At 53.0% G+C, this 19,544-nt stretch overlaps 1 protein-coding gene across 2 annotated transcripts in view; it reads right to left on the minus strand.

Annotated features, from left to right (window-relative positions):
- The window catches only part of LOC109283776 (nicotinamide N-methyltransferase-like), a 29,386-nt gene extending 12,530 nt beyond the window's left edge, over window positions 1-16,856 (minus strand). The window contains exons 1-2 of one of the 2 annotated variants that reach the window (XM_059719576.1): window positions 16,435-16,852; window positions 14,949-15,156 (exon numbers count right to left, since the gene is read on the minus strand). In XM_059719576.1, coding sequence (XP_059575559.1) covers window positions 14,949-15,156; window positions 16,435-16,579 — 353 coding nt within the window. In that variant the 5' untranslated portion in view covers window positions 16,580-16,852. Of the gene's footprint in view, window positions 1-14,948; window positions 15,157-16,434 lie in introns of both variants that reach the window. The other variant, XM_059719575.1, reaches the window with a different exon arrangement.
- Between the last annotated feature and the right edge of the window lie 2,688 nt (window positions 16,857-19,544).

A 19,544-nucleotide genomic window follows, 5' to 3' on the forward strand; every position in this document is an offset into this window, starting at 1 on the left:
ACAGCGTACGCTCGGTTTCCTTGCCCACCGCTCAGCCATGCATTCATCTGGGAGGCCGGCCCCCTTCCTCCTGGGTCTGCGCGCTGATCCGTGGGATGCTATGTCATGCCAAGGTTTAATTCTGCTTTGTTTTGTTTGAGGCAAAGTCTCAGAAGGCTTCTCCCTGCTGGGGGTGGAGGAGACCATAAATATCACCTTGTGCTTCCAGGAGAGAAACACGGAGAGAAGCACATTTCATAGGCAAGGATTGTGCAAAGCAGAATCCTAGTCCAGAGACCTGGGGTGCATCCCTGGCCCCAGGCAGGATCTGCTGTACTTAAGCCATTCCTGACAGATGTGTGTCTACCCTCTTCTTAAAACCTTCCAGTGGTGGAGACACCCCCGCCACCTCTGATCGGAGAAGAGCCGAATGTGCTTCCACCCCATCCTGGCTCTTCTGTTCCTGACGGTTTCCTCCAAGTGCCCAGCTTTGAAATGGGATGACAATTCAGATGTGGTCCAAGCAAGAGGTCCATGAGTTCTGTAACTAACTTCTTGTGGAGCCCTGCATAAGCCACTTCACATCTGGTTCTTCTTCCCATCTGACTTTCTGTTAGTCTGCCCCATTTAATTCATAAGCCCCGCAGCAGGGATTGTCTCTAATTGTGCATCCGCCTAGGACCGTGAAGCCTGTCTCAAATCGGTGCCTCCAGGCACTGCTTCAGTGTAATTAGATAATCACCCTAGAGTTAATGCAGCGCAATGACCGATTCCAAGGCCTGGCTGTGAAGTGAGAGCGCTCTGGGACTGTGCGACACTGGAGGGGGACAGTGTCCTATCCCTGCTGGAGTTCGTTAGCAAATGAGCTAATGGCTTGTTTCATAGGACCGAGGAGTAGGCTGTAGATTTGGATCTTGGAGATCCTGGCTCTATTCCTATTCTGAGGTCCAGGGGCTGGCTTGTCAGTGATGTGTAGCCTGTGGACATCTCCCGGAGCACACATACAAGCGGCCACTTCAAGAGTCAGTTTTGGGAAGAGGTTTTTTTTTCCTCCACCCCAGATCCACATGACTGTGTCAGGCCTATGATGCATCTGCCTGGCTCTAAACCTGACATTTCAGGCTTGATAAACAGCATAAAATTACAGATTCTAGTAACCAAGCTGACAAAGGTGGTAGATTTTGATCCAGAAGGGACCTCACGAGATAGTGCTTACCGATCATCTTTCATCCACATGCTTCTTTGTCTGCTTTGTTATTGAGGATCCACTTAATTTATAGACTACCTCGATGAGATACGCCCAGGACCAGGATGGGTTTATTTTGCAGTGAGCAGAGCTAAAAGATCAGAAGTATGGCTGTTCCATCAGTGTTCACTGTGTTAAGATAACAGATGAATAAATGCCTTGATTTCCATGTACCGTGTCACGGCATAAGCACATACAGGAAATAATAGTAAGACCCCCCACCCTAAGAGAAATATGCTTTATCGTGCACATAATAATAATGGAAGTCATACGGATTTGATCCGTATAACTCCACCCCACCTGGCATGTGCTTTCCCCTCCACCTTCTGCATCTCTTCCATGAGCACTTACCCTGGTTGCCCATGAAAGGGAATCAGCTTAGTAAGTGAATCCCATGTCATGAAATTACAGGCGTCTCTGCTTCCCGGCACATTCGTCCTCCGCAGGTGCCTGGTGACTTGGAGAATTCAGGATTCAGGCATCATAGGAGCAGTTCAATGAGCAAGAAAAGTCCTTAGAAGAAAAGTAGCCCTGTTCTGCCCCAGATGGGTGCATGGAAACCAGAAAATGAAAGAAGAGCAAATAGGAATGTGCTCCCAGACCATCCTGGTGGAAGTCCATGAGGCAGAGGGCACGCTCCTGGAAGGCAGGTATAAGATGCAAGGGGCTGCCCTGAAATCCTGAGCCATGGGAAACCAGAATGGCTTCCAAGACAAGCTGACTGATGGGTTTCCATCCTGCATCCTAGCTGCAAGAGCAACTCGTGGCACTGACAGGGATTCAGTGTAAACCCCTTCCTGTACCGCTGTAGGACTGGCATAACTGGCAGATCAACCTGAGTGCTTAATTAAACCTAATGATTAATTTGCAAACACAAAAGTGCTTTGGAGGTCTGCTGCCATTCTGTGGTTTTATTAGGCTCATGCATATTCTATTATTAGCTGACAGCCTTTCTTTCGGAGCTGACCCTACATGATTCGGGTTCACAGCACTCTCAGCTGCTACAGACACTTAATAAAGCCTGGCGCTTTGTGAAGAGCTCTGAATTCTTGAGACTCCCTTTCTTCTGGTGCTTGAAGTGCGACCCCTGGATGCAGGCATCTCCCCCAGAGACTGGGTAGCAAAGAGGAGGACGCCGAGGCTGAAGTTGGTGAGACTTTGCTAGCATTGCAAGACGATGATTCACTGTCCAAAGATCACAGCGATTGATGCCCTGAGACTGTTTCCTCGCTTGTATTCTTAGCACCTGCTGGGGGGATGTTTTGGGGGTTGTGCTGTTTAACTATTGCTGGGTTATGCAAATAGATACAGAGCAGGATGGTGCGATGGCACATAAGGGGCAGGAGCTTTGTCTCTGGGTCCGAACGTGCATTATCTCTCTGCTTCGTGCAAATTGGGATGGATCGAAGAGCCACGTGCCTATGTGATCTGCTCTGTGGTGAATGCATAACGGTCAAACCCAGCCTCATTTACACGTCAAAATCCTGCCTTTAATGGTGCACCAACATGATCAGATCACGTGGATGGAGGTGTGCGCTGCCCCCCAGGCCACTTCTGGGTGCCTGGAGGCTTCCATGGAGAAAGGCAATTTTAACGAGGGGCTGCTCTCAGGTGCTGCAATAAAAACAAGAAGGGACAAAAACCTAGGGGAGTGGGAGAGTACTGGCAGAGGCCTTAACAAGCACCAACAGAGAGGAAGGAGACAGAAGAGGTACCAGCCACGCAGAGCTGTACTAATGAGTGCATTTTTTCGCACTACTAGTGCAAGAAGAGATTAACCGTGCCCCAATGCTTGCTCAGCTGTTTGCAAGTCTGGATATGCATGTAGTCAGACCATTCAAACACTTTGGGCTCGGTTGCTGCTTCTCTGTAGTAGCAGAAGCCTGGGCATTTTGGCATCACTGCTCAGTGGATGCAGCCTTTTAAGCCTCCTGACTGAGTCCCCGATTTGTCAATGCCTGTGCATGTTTCCTTTCTGATGTGTTAAACCGTGGCCAGTCAGTCGGCTAATCCACTCAGAGCGCAGAGAGGGCAGGCAGCAAAGCCGGATCCTCACTGACTGCTCACTCCTTCCACCACCTTTCTCTCTGTTTCATGCATTTTGGCTCCAGTTGGGGTGCAGGCAGCGTAAGCGTGTTTCTTTCTGTCTTCCGGGCTGGGTAATTGAATCTGATGACAGGCTGGAGAGGAAAGAGAGACTCAGGATGTATCGCATGGACGTTTTCTTTCTCCCATTAAAGAGAAGCAGGAGAGCAGCCCCCATCCACTCTTGATGCTTTCCGGTGCACAGCTGAGCCACGGGAAAACCTGGCAGCCGCAGGTGCAGACCATGGCACTCATGTATCGAGCAGGGGCCCAGAGCATCTGCGACCGCCTGCGCAGGCTGCTGCTACGTCACCCTTGTCCTCCTGCTCGGTAACCTTTGTCACCCCCTCCCCATCGCTGGGCAGCCTGGCTGAGATCAGGGCAGCGCTGGGATTGGGCACTGACCACATTCATAGTGCCCCAAAATGCTTATCCTTCAACATGGCCAGGGAAAGCCAAGGCCCAGAGCAGAGCAGAGGCTCGTCTGAAGGTACAGAGATGGGACTAGAGCCCAATTCTCCTGACTTACCCACCAGGCTGCATTGCCTCCCTGCACCATCAGCCCTGCACCACCCTGAAGATGATGCCCCCTCTTTCCATCCTACCTTCTGCTCTAGAGCATCCTACCATGGTCAGCAAGCAAGGAGCAGCTTGCTTGGATGCTTGCCTGAGGAGCTTTGCTTATGGGATGCTATGCAGGGCTGAGCCGCATTGCTGGGGCTATCTGGAAGCTGGAGTAGCCTGGTGAGGGCATTAGGTCAAGGGCAGAGGATGGGCACTGCCAACCCAATCTGAGTGCAGGAGTTGTGATGCATAGCTCAGTCAGGATGGAGGTGCATTGGGCTGGGCATCACCTACAGGACCCTGGCTATTGGTATAGACATCCTAAGCCTCTGATGTGATCCCAGGGGGTTGGGGTTCAAGCATCCCATGTGCTCTGAGCCCCAGAGAACAGCAGACTTTGTTTCCCAGAGCAGGGGGCAGGCCTGAGTGCTGAATCCCTACAGCCCTGGGTAGCTCTATCCAGGCCGCTCTCTCCTCTCTGCTCGCCCACACCAAGCGGCTCGGGAGCATTGCTTTCCCTTCCAGCTCAAACATATAAAAAAATAAAAGCCTCTGCCTGAAGTTACTTGACACTGCAGAGGGCTGAGCGAGGAGAGGGGGAGCAGAATAATATGAAGCAGGGCATTAAAATTCCCCGTCGACGGAGAACAACTCAGCCTTGCTGAACAGCGTAAGTGAAAAGCAGACGATCTCTGTGGCACAGCCATGGCTCACTAATGAAACCGTCCTTGCCTCTGTGTGTTCCCATTCTGCAGGCAAATTAGACGTGATTGCTATAGACACTCGTGGTCCCGGCAGCCTGGGGAAGGAGCGTGAGACTGTGTCAGCTGCTCCTTCACAGCTCAGCAGCCCCTGGGACTCGGCCTACCTTCCTTTTCCCTTCCTCCAAGTGCCCCCTGAAAATGCTCTTCCAGACCCCCACCTCCTTCCTTGGGAGACACTTGGACACGTGTATGAGCACCCCCACTGACTTGAATGGGCCCACTAGGTGCTGGCTTAAAGTTGAGGCCTCTTCTTCCGTGTCATGCTGCGTCGGTGCCTTGGCCAGGTCCGTGGAGTTAGTTTTATTATCTTAATGCCAACGACACTGTTTGTTATACTGGCAACTAGAAGCCCCAGCTGAGATCAGGGTCCCACTGTGCTAGGTGCTGTACATACACCCAGAAAGACCTGGTCCCTGCCCCCAAAAGATCCACAATGCAAAAAGAGAAGATGGAAAAAGGGTAGGGGGTTTAACCCCGATAATGTCTCCCAGGTGGAGCAAAAGAGAGCTGCTCCCAAAAGGAAGTGCTCATGTGTGTGAGTCAGGGGGGCCTCAGCATGCAAGTGGTGTGCCCAAGGTCAGCTGTGGCAGGGGCGGGATATGACCCTGGGTCTCCTGCATCCCAATCCATGTCCTCACACCCAGAGAGGCTGTGTACTCTCCATCCTTGGAGGTTTTTAAGACCCAGGTACACAAACCTTGGCTGGGATGATGTAGTTGGGGCTGGTCCTGCTTGGAGCAGGGGGTTGGATTAGATGTGACCTCCCGAGGTCCCTTCCCACCCTCGTTTTCTATGATGCTCGTGCACAAAGCCAGCCCTCCCGGCACGACACGCACTGGTGGGCTTGTTTGGATGCTTCCTCTCACACCAGCCTCTCCAGCTTGCTGATCTCAATGCTCCCTTCATTTGCCCAGAGACCCTTCTGCACCCCGGGGCCCCGGCTGGGCAGGGTCTGGCTCTGAAGAGTCATGCAGAGAGGAGCTATCAGCTCTACCAACATATTGACTGTACCTCATCCTACATGAGCGAATGGGAGAATCCTTGCAATTGCAGCGGCAGAGAAGACCCAGGGGTCTGGGGACACCAGCTACTTTTCTGCCCTGTCACACGTTTCAGACTGGTGGGAAGGGCAGGGGGGTTTAACGGAGACAATTTCCCTTCCTTTTATCAAACCATGCAGAGAGACTGGGGAGGGGACACTCTCTTTGCCGTGTGTTCGCTGCCGGGGAATCCAGCCAGCCCCGGCTTGTGCGCGGAGAAGCTGCCTGTCCCAGAGGCAGGGGGGTGCTGTCAGACACCCCAGCTGGGCCAGCCCGCAGTCACTGAGAGCAGGGGCTTTGGCTACGTGTGATTATTTTAGCAAAATCGATCCTCTGTGTCTGCCGAGATCAAAGCAATTGAATCTGGACGGGGGGACATCGTGAGGTTTGTTGGGTCCAATTAATTCTGCTCGCTACTCCCCGTGGACCCAGGCAGCGCCGTTTCTAAGTGTACAGAAAGAGCGGCTATTAACCCGCTCCGCAGTTACGTAACTTCATGAATTCATCTGATGGAAGCTAATTTCACATTTCCTATCGCTCCCTCTTCTGCTGCCTTTGGCGGCCGACCGGGAGAGCAAGTGAACTGTCCCCTGATCGATGATCTAAGAATAAACCCAGCTCTGTCTGGCTAAATCCAGTGTAGGGCCATGAACCCTGGAACAATTTTGATGGGGGAAAGATAGACCTTGTGCTTCTGAGGATAGCTTGCTCGTCCCCCCATCTGGAAAGGACTTGATGGGATGCAATGGGCTGGTTCCATCAGCTGAAGATCTTGCCTCCCCGAAAGCCAAGACGGGACACGGGAGCGATACTGTGCACATGTGTGCTCATGTTATAAGACACATTGCATTTCTGTTATAGCTCCTTTCCTTCCCCGTTGGCTTTCCTGCCTTTTGGGGAGCTCCATCTTTAATACCTGGAGGCTTATGTCAAGCAAGCTCCTTTTTAGCTGGAAGGCACAAGGGTTTGCTGTGAGCAAAGTTCAGGGGGTCAATTCAACAGCAGTGTGCAGAGGGCGTCTGGTGCACCCAAAAAAGATAGTGAGAGACACTGCTTTATATCCAGATAGTGCTGCTTGGATACACCTGTGTGGTCCTCCCCTCTGCTAGGATCTGGTTTTCTTGTGTCTCGCTGCAGCACCGGCTTCCTATGACTTGTGTGGAGAGGTCTCCGCTGCTGTGAAGCCGGCTGCTTGTCGGTGTGAGCCCCCTCCGTGTTGGTCTCTGGAGCGCCCGGCACCTGGCTTTGCCTTGATGCTGCTATCAGCACGAACGGTTCCTGCCTCAGCTCATCAGAGAGCTGAGCAGGACCAGGCAGGACAGATGTTCACCTAATGCTTGCCACAGCCTGGCAGCCAGGGCTTTGCCAGCCCAGCTCTGAAGACCCCACCCAGGGGATGCTACTCCCAGCCAGGTGGCCCAGCATTGCTCACTCATTAAGGGAGTTTATGCTGGATTTTTCCAGCCTCCTTTGCCCTCCTCTTAATTGTGGAGCATGATGCATTTCCTGAAATAATGCCTGCCCCAGCTTTGCATTTGCTGGGAGGCAAATGGAGGGACAGAGAGGATGTGCCCGGAGCTCGCAGTCAGTAGTGTTGCTTTCATTCTTCAGCCTTGCAGCTGACTCAGTCACAAGTGCATCGCTGGCCTTTGACAAACCTTGCTCCCTACACAGGGTCCCCGGCACTTGACTGAGCTGGACCACTCCTGTCATCTTCCTCTTGTGCTCCCAAGTCTTCAAGCCCCTCTTCTTGCTGGCCTCTTGCAGTCAGGTCCTGTGATCCCCTTAGGGGCTGTGCCACCCTGCAACCATTCTTGCAAGCCCTAACCATGTAGCTTCAGCATCATCTTGAAGTCAGCTCTATTAGCCAGTCCAGCCATAAACAGCATCTGCCCTGTTGCAGATGGGTCCTGCCTATGCCTCCCCACTACTCCCTCTGCAAGAGCTCTGCCCTGCAGAGCCGTGGACAGCACATACTGACCCAGCAGAGTGCAAAGCACAATGTCCTCAGACCCAGCTCAAGTGCCTCCTTCCTCCAGAGCGGTGCCCTCCATCTCCCCTGGCATTGGAGAAGAAAGGGGTAATTGCAGCAAAAGGAAATGTCATGCTTTAAAATGCCAAGAGACACTTAGTTGAAATCCTCCCCAGCTGAGTGGAAATGAGGAGGATGCAGTGAAGGGACCATGGAAACCAGTGGAAAGGGAATAAAATCCATCCGGCTGCCAAACTGCATGAGGGCCTAAATCCAGCAGGAGTTCAAGGCCAGAGCATTGACACTGTTCCTTGATGGGAGCTGCAGGCTGCTCACAGGAGCTCAGGCCTGTACTAGCAGTTGGGGACGAGGGTAGGCACCCTGGGCACTGGTGCAGATTGCAGGCTGTGTTGCTCCATCCTCATGGCTATGGTTACCCATGCTAGCTGGATGGAAGCTGGCTAGTCCCTTCACTGGGCGGTGCAGACAGACCCAGGGCCTGGTGTGTGCGTGCGTGTCTGCATGGTGGGTACATGCTGTTGAAAAATGTACCAACACCCAGCATGGCACATGGAGCATTGCTGGTCCCATGGCAAAACTCTCTCCAACTTGATTTTCCTGTGGACTGGGCATGGAGAGCTGCAAATTCCCTCCGCTGGCGGTTCTCAAATGGCTCCAAACATCTGTCCCCAGCTGCAGGCAGCTGGAGGGAGTGGTGGGGGCAGACAGTGGGCACCAGTGACCAGTGGTGCCCTCCCAACATCTGGAGGCTTTGCCATGGAGAATGTCATCCCCCTGCCCATTAAATGGGGAAGAAAGCACGAAAGGAATGGAAATAGTTATTCTACCCTTTTAAATCCATCAGAGTTTGGGGAAAGAGGTGCCGAGGCCAGGCACTCCTGCCTCTCTGAACCGGCTCCATCTTCCATGCCGCGCTGCCTTTCCCGGAGCCGGCATGGGGCGGGTTATCGCACAGAAAACACCTGGTCTCCTCCCTGGGTGCTGAGCAGTGCAAGCAGCTGTGCTTCAGCTCAGCAAAGGTGACTTTCCCCTCTTCCAGCCAGATTATCTCTGCCCTGGCTCCAGGCACGGGCTTCCCGCTGCCTCACATCTGCTGCCTCTTTCCTTCAGCGGCTCCTAACCCCGCTTCAGCTGTGAGCCGACCTCAGCCAATGTCCCCTCCTGAGCCGGCGCTGTTCATACTCCCTGCCGCGTCCCGACCCTGCGCTTCAGCAGGAGGAAAAGGGCTGAGAGAGGCAGGTCATTCCCAGTGATGCTTGGAGGTCTGTCAGCCTGAATACGTGCCTCAGGGGACAGCATGTGCTGGAAGCTGCTCAGACTGATGGTACGAGGGAGAGTGGCAGGCAGGAGCCTGTGCCCAAGAAGCCCTGGCTCTAAGTCAGGCGTCTGTGCGACGGAGGATTACAGGATTGCTGGTCACGGCTCCGTGTCTGCCGTCACACGTCACCAGTGATCCCCGGCAGAGAGCAAGGCTGAGAGCGATGGGCTGCTGGCTTTGCAAGATCATGGGAAATAAGCTGACTCAATACAGCCTGGGTGCATGGCCCTGTTGAAGCCAAGGGGCAGACTCCCACAGCAGAGGGATCACAGCTTATGGGTTGCATCGACCCCTGTTTTGCTTCATTTTGACCCTGACGGGAAGCCACTGGCAGGCACTGGGATGGAGAGGCTACCACCAATCCCTGCTCCAGCACCTGGGGTGGGAAATTCCCATTCTCCTCATTTCCCAGAGGGAAACTCTGCTTCTGCGCAGGGAGGCAACCACTATGGATGTCAGTGAGCAAACCTTGGCCTGGCAGTGCAATAAATCCTGCACTTAATACACCAGGAGTGCCCAGCCACGTGGCCATGGCCCCTAGTTTGCAATGACAGGGCAGGCATTGCACGCGGAGAATTTCTCGTGTCTTTACCCCGGCCTTACTAAAAGGCCCCTGATTCCTGCCGTGTCCCTTGGTGTCTTTGTAAAATCTCCAGTTTGGTCCATAACAGTTTAGCGCCTGGGCTCTTGCCATTTCCAAATGAAATCGTTGTAAATCCAGTCACTTGCGGTTCGACTCTAGGCCTCTGCTGATGTCTACGGGAATCAATAACCTGTGGAAAGCAGCAGGGGCTCTGCTCATGCCGGAGTCTGCTGCCCAGTTTTCTTCTCTCCTTGTCTTTTTCTTACTAAATGCCAGCACTTTGAGGCCAACGGCTGAATTAAAAAGCATCTTCTGTACCACGAGAATCTCCGTGATGCTACCAAATGCTTCCACAGCATTTTTAAACTTCTCTACAAGTATTTCCCCCACGCACTTAACACTGAAAGGAAGCGGGCTGTCTGAAGTCAGCTTTGTGCTGACAAATGAAGAGGGCTGATTGTACAAGCACTTAATAATATAATGGACTGAGTATTCAAAAAGGGCTCTCAGATATGTCTGCGGCCTGGAAACTGAGTCTCTTGGGCAAGTGGCTTCCCTGATAGCAGTGGAAGGAAGCCTGGGCGCTGTGGATGGGCACTTTTCACGTGTGACGCACAGCTCACTGGAAATATCGCTACCGGCTGCACGGAAAACATCTTGCATGCAGCCAGTTTGATGTGCTTCAGGGCTGTACGGATGAAGGACATGCACCCAGGCTGAGACAGCGATGTGGAGGAGTGCATGTACAGTTTGATAGTCCCCAGCCCATGCAACGCTCCCCAGCTTGGGTTGTTAGGAAGCTATGAAGCTAGACACATTAGCTGTACAGCACAGATTACTAGGGGCTGAGTGGAAGGGGTGACTCCAGTCTAAGCCGTCATGCAAAACTAGAGCTGAGAATATGACCTTTCCCTTGCCAAGCTGCTCTTCACATCCGTGCCCTCCTTCCCGAAGCAGCTTAAAAGGCCTGATTGTCAGCAAGGTTTGGATACACCCTCCATTAAACCTCTGGAAAAGGCACTTCTGGGCTGGCTCAGCTCAAGGGCTCTCACTACAGCACTGGAGCACCTGGTCAGATTTAGTGAGGGTGCCCCCATTTATAAGCTGGGGCTGAAGGCCCAGGGCACAGATGTTTGCTGAGCAGGAGTAACTGTAAGTGCAACAGTGCCTGCTACTGTGGGCCTGACGCCCATCTTAGTCCCTCCAGCACGCAGCACGGGTGACTGCTGAAGTCCACCGTCACCCCAGCACCACGCTGGCAGAGGAGGGCAATCCCGGCACATTCTTGTCTGGGCTGCTCAGGAGCAGAAAGACACGGGCATGCTAGACTGAAGAGTGGCAGCAGCGATGCAAGGTCTGGAGTGGTTTTCTCTTGTCTCATAAAATATGGATTGCGTGGCTATGTGCTGCGGTGACTGGGGAAGAAATGTGATAAGTGTTTGCAGGGCTGAAAGGCTGCGGAGGGAGAGGAACTGCTCTCTGGGACCCACGTGGGTGCAGTTAGGAGTCACAGGGTGGAATAAGCAAAGGGGAGGTGCACAAAGTTGTATCCAGAGCAGGCTGCTTCTTGCAACGGGTGTTAGACTGCGGGTGCATTTTCCCCGAGCCAGCATTGCTTGAGCTGCTTTAGCCTGGGAGGAAGGGAGCACAGAGACCCCAGAGACACAGTGAGAGGTTGAGGAAAGGCTGAGTGACTTCCCTGGGGTGGGTGGCATATAAAGCCAGCACCATTTCCTCTAGCTCTCACCCCCTTGGCTCTGCTCCCAGACCCCTGTAGCTCTTGTGTGCGATCCCGCTCTCTGCCCGTGTTAGACACACCGGCTACTCCACCGTGCCCATGACTCCTGCCTTGCTCTGGCTCGTAGCCTTGACTAAAGCAGAGCCACTGGCCCTGGAAAATTGTGGTTTCTTGATGGATGCCCTTGTCCTGGGTAGTGCCTTGCCTGGGCACAGAGACACCCTGCGGTATCAGCCTGATGACAGTGCGGTGTTGTGCTGCTTCGTGACTGGCCAAACCTCTTGCAGACAGAGACAACTCAGGCTGTTTTAAGGAAACAGTGATGTTTCAAGCCTGAAGACATAATCCTGCTTCGTTCAGACTCGGGAGTTCAGGGAAAGGGCCCATGTCCTGCCCTGCTGGGCTCTGGTTGTTACAGAGGAAAGGGGCTTCCAACACCATATCTTGCCAGAGTTTTATCAGACTCGTGAGCTGATACGTCTTCTTTTTAATGCCTTTATATGCCTTGTTGCCACTGTGATATACCTGTCCATGTGTAAATATGTGCAACTCTCTTCAAACATATGGAAGTGTGTGAGCATTGCATGTAGCATGCAGACACAGGCACAGAAAGTCATGTTTGCCATACCGACAAGTCCATGAATGTCACGATTGCACCAAAAAAAATTGCTCCCATTGAAAGATTCCCCACTTTTTATCTTTGTGAGAGTGATCTTGGTACCGATTGATCATATTTGCATATACTGTGTTCTTAAAAAGTATATTTACATATGTCTCTTAATGAATATGCTCCCCAAAGCACGATGATTACTGAGCAGAGATGGCAATATATTTGTCTCCAGCTAATCAAATTTAGCAGTCGTTCTCCTGTTGAATAGGACCAGCTGTCACTGTTCACTTGGAAGCTGGAAGCAGATAGCTGTCACTTCTTCTGAAGTCTGTTTAATTATTAATAAACATAATTGCCACTCATAAATCTCAATTTACCTGACCTGCCTGGAATCAGAACGACTCCAAGGCAGATCTGCTTAATTATTGTATCAGCACACAAAATAACAGGGAAGGCAAGAGAGACAAAGTTATCAACACATTTAAGATGGGGAAATAAATGGTGCCAAGGACTACTAACACCTTGTTTTAGTGTCATGGAGGCGTCTGTATTAGACGATGGGAATGGCTGCGACTGAAAATGCCAGTGCCATATTTATCCATTGCCATACGTGCCTGTCTGCCTACTACAGCAGGTTGAAAAATGCCATTTCTTAGGAAACAACAAGTTCTGTAGGAAGGTTTCAATAGAAATGGATCTTTGAGAAACAAAATGAAACCCAGGCACTGATCTAGAATCAGAGAATCGTAGGAAATGAGGGTGGGAAGGGACCTCAGGGGTGCATCTGCACTGCAGACCAGAAGAGCAAGGGCATCCTGTGCAGACACCCCCAAAGCTGCTTCCGGGGAGCTCAGATGCCAGCATGCGAAGCATTTAGCTGTGGAAACCCCAGGACCAGAGAGACTAGATTAAAGCTACGTGAGTTGCTCAGCACCTGCTGTATCACATCAGGAGAAACTGCTAGAGTTGCTGCATGTAGCTACAGCTGCAGCTGTTTTCCCACCTACCATTTGCATTGCCTTATTCCCATCATGGCCCTTTGCAAAGGGGCAGAGATAAAGGTCCTGTTCGGAGGCCCTCTCCTTCGGGGACAGAGGCTGGTGAGAGCTGAGCTAGAACGCAGGGCCCACGAGCCCTCTGCTGGAATCGTACAGAAACTCACCCGGAAAGGTTGTGTTGTCTGCAAAAATATCTAGTGTGCGGTTGTCTAGGGTTTTCAGAGACGGTCAGGGGCTGCAAGGGACCTGGTAGATCGTCGGGTGCAGCCCCCCGCACTAGGCAGGAAAAGACAACTGGGGCCAAGTGACCCCAGTGAGGTGACCGTCCAGTCTCCTGTTGAAGATGTCCAGGGTAGGTGACCGCACCACCCCTGGGGGGAGTTTATTCCACAGTCTGGACACCCTGACCGTGGAGTTTCCCTGGACTTGAGCCTGATGCGGCTTCCAGGAGTTTGTACCCATTGCTCCTGGTCTTCCCCAGGGGTGTCCTGGTGAACAGCTGTTCACTGAGCCCTTGATGTACTCCCCGATGTAGCGGTAAGCTGCTACCAAGTCCCCTCTCAGCCTGCTCTTCTGTAGGCTGACAAGGCCCAAGTCCCTCGGCCTCTCCTCGTATGGCTTGTCTTGCAAGTCCCTGATCATATGAGTGGCAGTGTGGTGTTTGCCCTGCGGGCCACAGCATCGCACTGCCAGCTCATTTTCGTGCGATGGTCGAGCACTACCCCTAGGTCCCTTTTGGCCTTGGTGCAAGTCTAATTGTCACCGCCGAGCCTGAGGTCTGCTGGGGATTGTTTGCCCCCAGATGCAGCACCTGACACTTCTGAGAGTTGAACTTCATCTGGTTCTGGTCCACCCACCTCTCCAGCCTGGCCAGGTCCACCTGTATCTGCAACCTATCCTTTGGCGTGACCACGCTGCCCCATGACTTGGTGTCATCCGCAAACTGGGCCAGCGAGCTTTTCACCCCCACATCCAAATCATTGATAAAGATGTTGAAAAGCACCGGTCCAAGCATGGACCCCTGAGGGACACCACTGCCCGCGTCGCGCCAGGACGACACACATCCATTCATGGGAACTCTCTGGGCCCGACCCTGGAGCCAGTTTTCCACCCACTGAACCATCGAGCAGTTAAGCCCACAATCTTCCAGTTTTCCCACAAGGATACCATGGGATACTAGATCAAAAGCCTTTTGGAAGTCGAGGTATATAACATCGACCTTGTCTCCCGTGTCCAGGTGCGAGAGACCTGGCCATAGAAGGAGATGAGATTGGTAAGACAAGACCTGCCCGCGACGAAGCCGTGCTGGCTGTCGTTCAGGATCTTACCCTCCACGAGTGTATCGCACATAGATTCTCTAATGAGTTTTTCCAGGATTTTCCCTGGGATGGAGGTGAGGCTGACTGGCCTATAGTTGCCCGGGTCCTCCCTCTTCCCCTTCTTGAAGATGGGCACAATGTTGGCCCTCTTCCAATCCTCAGGGATCTCCCTCCCCTGTGTGCCACGATTCTGAAAGAGCTTTGCCAGGGGTCCCGCAATGATCTCCGCTGGCTCCTACAGCACTCGCGGGTGGAGTCCATCTGGTTCTGCTGACTTATACATGGCTAGCTTTTCTGGTTGGTTTTGCACCCGCTCAGCACCCACAGTGGGGAGGCTGCCAGTCCCACCATGCCCCTGTGAGCCGTATCTCGCTTGTCTTTCCCCTTGGTCCGGTGAAACACGGACGCAAAGTGGGCATTCAGGAGTTCAGCTGTTTCCTGAGTGCCCGTTACCAGCTGTCCCGAGGTGCTCAGCAGGGTCCCCACGCTAACATTTGTTTTCCTTCTGCTCCCTACATGCCTAAAGGACTTCTTATTGTCCTGGACTCCCTTGGCCAACTTAAACTCTGTCACTGCCTTAGCAAATTAAATAGTTTTAATTTCCTATTGACACCTTTAGCCTACTGATTCTCCAAAAATCCTCATTCCCTCCAAAAAAAGGAGGGAAAGGCCCCTTCCCTTGAAGAGTGTGTCAGCAGCCAAGCCTCCTACCTCTGTCCCTCCAGCTCGCACACGTATTTCACCGCCGGGGTCCAGTCAAACGCTCCCGGCTCCTTCTTCAGCCACTTCTCCAGCTCCTGGCGGTTCCGGTCCGCATAGTCCGAAACGATGATCTCGTTAAACTTCTCGCAGGCAGAAAGGAGCTGGTAAATGGTGGGGCCGCTGCCAATATCTATCAGGATGTCACCCTTCACATCACCTGTGTTGGAACAGGGGGGAGCAGTGTTACCTGGCACCGGAAAGGCAATCGCTGCTGTCCCGGGGTTGGGCTGGCTGGGAACGACCTTGTTTCCACACCGCCTCACGTGGCCGGTGCGCTGGATGGGTGCTGCTCCAGCAGTGGCCCGATGCCAGCCTTTGCACAGACAGGAGCTGGGCTTTTCAGGTCTCAGCAAGGATGCAGGGCTTTGATTTCCATGTACCACAGAGGCCTTGAAGGATTTGCGATGCATCAGTGAACCCCCCCGGGGTGTTTCAGGCATGCTCAGCGGGAATAAGGAGCCTGTCCCATCTATTCTGACTGTACAGACCTGGGGTCAGGACAATCGCTTCCTGGGTTTTTGCACAGCACCCACTGCTCTGGGCCCCTGGTCTCAGGGCAGGCCTCTAATGACAGTTGGGTTAGTCTTTACCTATCCTAAAGCAGTTCAGCACGGGACTCCCCTCTCGGTCTTCTCTTCTTCAGACTAAATAACCCTTAGCCTCTCCTCACAAGTCAACCCTGCCTGCCTCTGGGCTTACACCACCTGATATTAATAAAGCATCAGTGTGTGTCTGGGCAAAGCTGCACTTGCAATCCCACAGGCATATCCCACTTACTTCCCCATATCAGATTCCTTCAAAACCCTTTAGTTCAAGGGATGTCTTCATGACAGCGTAAGGAGAAGGGGAAATCTGCTATATAACAATCTGCTCCAGGACAGCGAGGGCGCTGAATAGCCTCTCCTCTCTGCTCACGGATCTCCAGGCACTTTAGGCAGGGCAGGAGTTCACAACATCACCCCTTGCTTAAGGGATGAGGACGAGCAGGGGGCACAGAGAGCTGACACAACTGCTCTAGAGTCCAACAGGAGGGTGGTGGTGTGAACACAGGGCATCATTTTCCTAAGAAAAGTCCAGTGCCTGATTTTTTGCAGGCAGTGCATGAGAGGGGAGGGTGGGAGAAGCTCTCCAATGCTCTGCACCCTGTTCAGAGGCTAAGCATGAACACTTGGCATTTTTGCTGTGCTTTGTAGCTGGAAAGCCCTAGGGGAAAGCACTTGCACAAAAGCTTGTGGGCAGCAAGACAAACTTGGTGAACTGCCCAAGAACTGTTTGTCACACGACTGAGGCACTTGTCTCTAGCAACTGCAGGCCACAAGCACGTCGCACGGGCAGTGCAACCTCCCACCCCGTCTCCTCTCTGAGTGCCTGGCTGGTCGTGCCCCTGTCTGGCCAAGAGAAGACAAGAGTGCCCAGGGCTTTGGGAAGGACCTACCAGAAGTGAAGGTTTTGCAGTAGTGTTTCAGGACAAATGTGAGGAACTCATCCCCCAAGGTGCCTCCTCCAAACTTGAAGTATTCCAGGTACGCCGTGGGCTCGAACTCTGCCTTGTAGACCTCCCCTCCCGTGAAGGCAGCCATGGGTTTGCTCTGCCCTGGCTCTTCCCTGGCTCTGCTCAATTCTTGCCTGAGTCTGTTCTTGGGGCTTGTATCATCCCATCTGCACTCAGCCTTTTAACCTCTTTGTGCCCCTGACACTGAAAAGCTCCTTGTAGCTTGTCTATACCTCAGATGGTCACTTTAGGGTTGCAGCCGGCTGTTAACTATCCCCACTTGCCCTTTGAGCCGGAGGGGGAGGACACCCCAGGCCCATCCTTAGGGAACCCGAGGTTGCAGCGGTCACAGAGTGATGTGAATAGTTAATGGCTCAAGGCCATCCCATCAGCCGCCCCCTTGGCAGCATCACAGCATATGCATGTGCACAGCAAGGGACTTCTGACCCTTGGCCAAATTCCCCATTGTGGACGTGAGAGCAGCGAGGAGAGAGAGCAAGTTCATACAAAGATCAACATCAGCAGCACAAAAGCTCTCTTATGCCTCACTGCGGCATTCGTGTGCTTCATCTGGGCCAGGGAATGCATTCACCCTTTCCATCGGCGTTAAACAAGGACTGTCAGAACCACAGGCTGCACCCAAGTCACGCTACACCCGGGAGCAATGTTCCCCAGTGTGACCCTGCTCCTGTTACACTGTCACACTTGTGTTATGGCAGCGTTGTGTATCCCTGCTCTGCATACCGTCATTCCTATATGTGTTGGGAGGCTGCGGCTACTCGTGCTGGGTTTTGCTGCTTGCAGATAAAGCATGAAAGTGCACGAGAGGGGCGTGCACCTCGGTGACTTTTGTTCAACTTGCTGTTTGCAACACGTGTGGTCCTCTAAACCTTGGACACAAAGGGGGCAACATGCCCTGTGAGCTGTGCATCTGTCTGCAGTGTGATGTGTGAGAGGAGCCGGAGAGACTCCCCACGGTTGTTGCTCCCAAGAAGCCCAGGGATCATGGCAAAGGAGCCTGGAGATCTGAGTCTGATAGGGTAGGATACAGTGCCCAGGAATAGCCCGCATAGGCAAAGTGCCTGTGCTTAGGAGTAGCCATGAGAGGTGAAGTGCCTGGGAGAAGCAGGCAAGCCTGGAAATCACACCTCAGAGTAGCTGAGGGAGGCCTGGTCACAGGGACTGAGGCCATGGACCAAAGCTGCTGATGAAGGAGATGGTTGATACCACCTACGAGGCATGGGCATGGTGTAAGGACACCCAAGACACTTTTCTGCCTCTGCACTGACAAGAAGGGAGTTCCCCAGCCTGTAGGCATGCTGCTGGTTCTTCCTCCCCAGGTGCAGCACCTTGCACTTGTCAGTGTTGAAACCCATCCTGTTCTCATCCGCCCAACCCTGTAACCTGTCCAGGTCCAATTGTAGCCTGTTCCTTCCTACTAGCGTGCCCACTTCCCCCCACATCTTAGTGTTGTCAGCAGATTTGAACACGGTGCTTTTTACCCCCTTGTCCAAGTCGCTGATGAAGATGTTGAACAGCGCGGGCCGGAGGACCGAGCCCTGGGGGACCCCACTGCCCACATCCCTCCAGGTCGAATAGGACCCGTCCACCACCACTCTGGGTGCGGCCCTCCAGCCAGCTAGTGACCCATCTGACTGTGCAGGTGTCGACGCCACCGTCCCCTAGTTTTTAATGAGAATGGGGTGAGAGACAGTGTCGAAGACCTTCCTAAGGTCCAGAAAGACTACGTCCGCCACGACCCCTGCGTCCAAGGATGTTGTGACCTGGTCGTAGAAGCCCACCAGGTTGGTCTGACAAGACCTACCTCGAATGAACCCGTGTTGGTTGTCCCTGAGCATAACCTCCCCGGCTTACCCAAGATCGAGGTAAGACTAACTGGCCTATAGTTCCCTGGGTCCTCCTTCCTCCCTTTTTTGAAAATGGGAACCACATTGGCCCTTTTCCAGTCCTCTGGCACCTCACCAGAGCACCACGTGTGCTCGTGAAGCAGTGCCAGGGTCCCGCCATGACCTCTGCCAATTCCCTCAGCACGCTGGGGTGGAGATCGTCGGGACCAGCTGATTTAAATACGCCCAGTCCCTCCAGAAGTGCCCTGACCAGATCCTCACTGACCCTGGGCCTGGGTGCGCCTCCCCCGGGGCCTGCGGGGGTCCCGGCGGGCAGGCTGATCTGGTCCCTGTTGAGGAAAGTGGAGGCAAAGAAATTGTTAAATAGGTTAGCCTTGTTGTCTGGTGTAATGACCAGATTTTCTAGCATGTCTTGCAGAGGCCCCACGTTACATGGTACCTTCTTTTTTGGCCTCTATGTATTTAAAAAAGGACTTCTTGTTGTCCTTGATCCGGGTCACTAGTCCCAGTTCCATCTCCGCCTTGGCCTAGTGTTTTAATTGCACTTTGCCAGTAATTGCTGTAATTGTCCAAAAATTTTGCTTTGACAGTGCTGTCCTCAACTTCTGTGAACCTCTTGCACCGGCCAGTACCCCTCATTCTCTGCTCGAAAACCACACTGCTTCTTTGAAAAGCCATATAGTCACCCAGCGGAGTCCACCCTGCTCCTGCAAGGTACGTCCCACCTCTACTGCGCTACGCGCTGGCTCTAGGTCGGAGTAGCAGGATGACTGTCGTGTGAGACTGCAGCTCTCTTTTCTTTTATAGCAGCAACACGAGCCCAGGCATGCTGTCACCCACATTTCTGAAGCAGTGTGCCTATATATATCTCTATCTCTGTCTCTGTATATATATATAAAGCTCTGTATATCTCTATGTAGGCATATACATAGAGCTATCTCTCTGTCTATCACTATATATCTCTATCTCCATTTCTACATAGGTGTATTTCTATCTCTATCTCTATCTCTCATAGTGTTTGCTATGGAAGCCCCAGACCCTGTGAGAGGCCATGGCTCTCTCTCTGCAGCCCATTTTGTCACAGTCCTGGCTCTGCGCAGCCAGGGCAGATGAGTCCAAGTCAGAGCCCCTGGCCATGCCCCGCAGCAGGGCTGGCTGGAAGCGGAGGCGGAGGCCTGAGCCCTT

This window comes from Alligator mississippiensis, chromosome 16 (assembly GCF_030867095.1).
Source record: "Alligator mississippiensis isolate rAllMis1 chromosome 16, rAllMis1, whole genome shotgun sequence".
NCBI lineage: Eukaryota > Metazoa > Chordata > Crocodylia > Alligatoridae > Alligator > Alligator mississippiensis.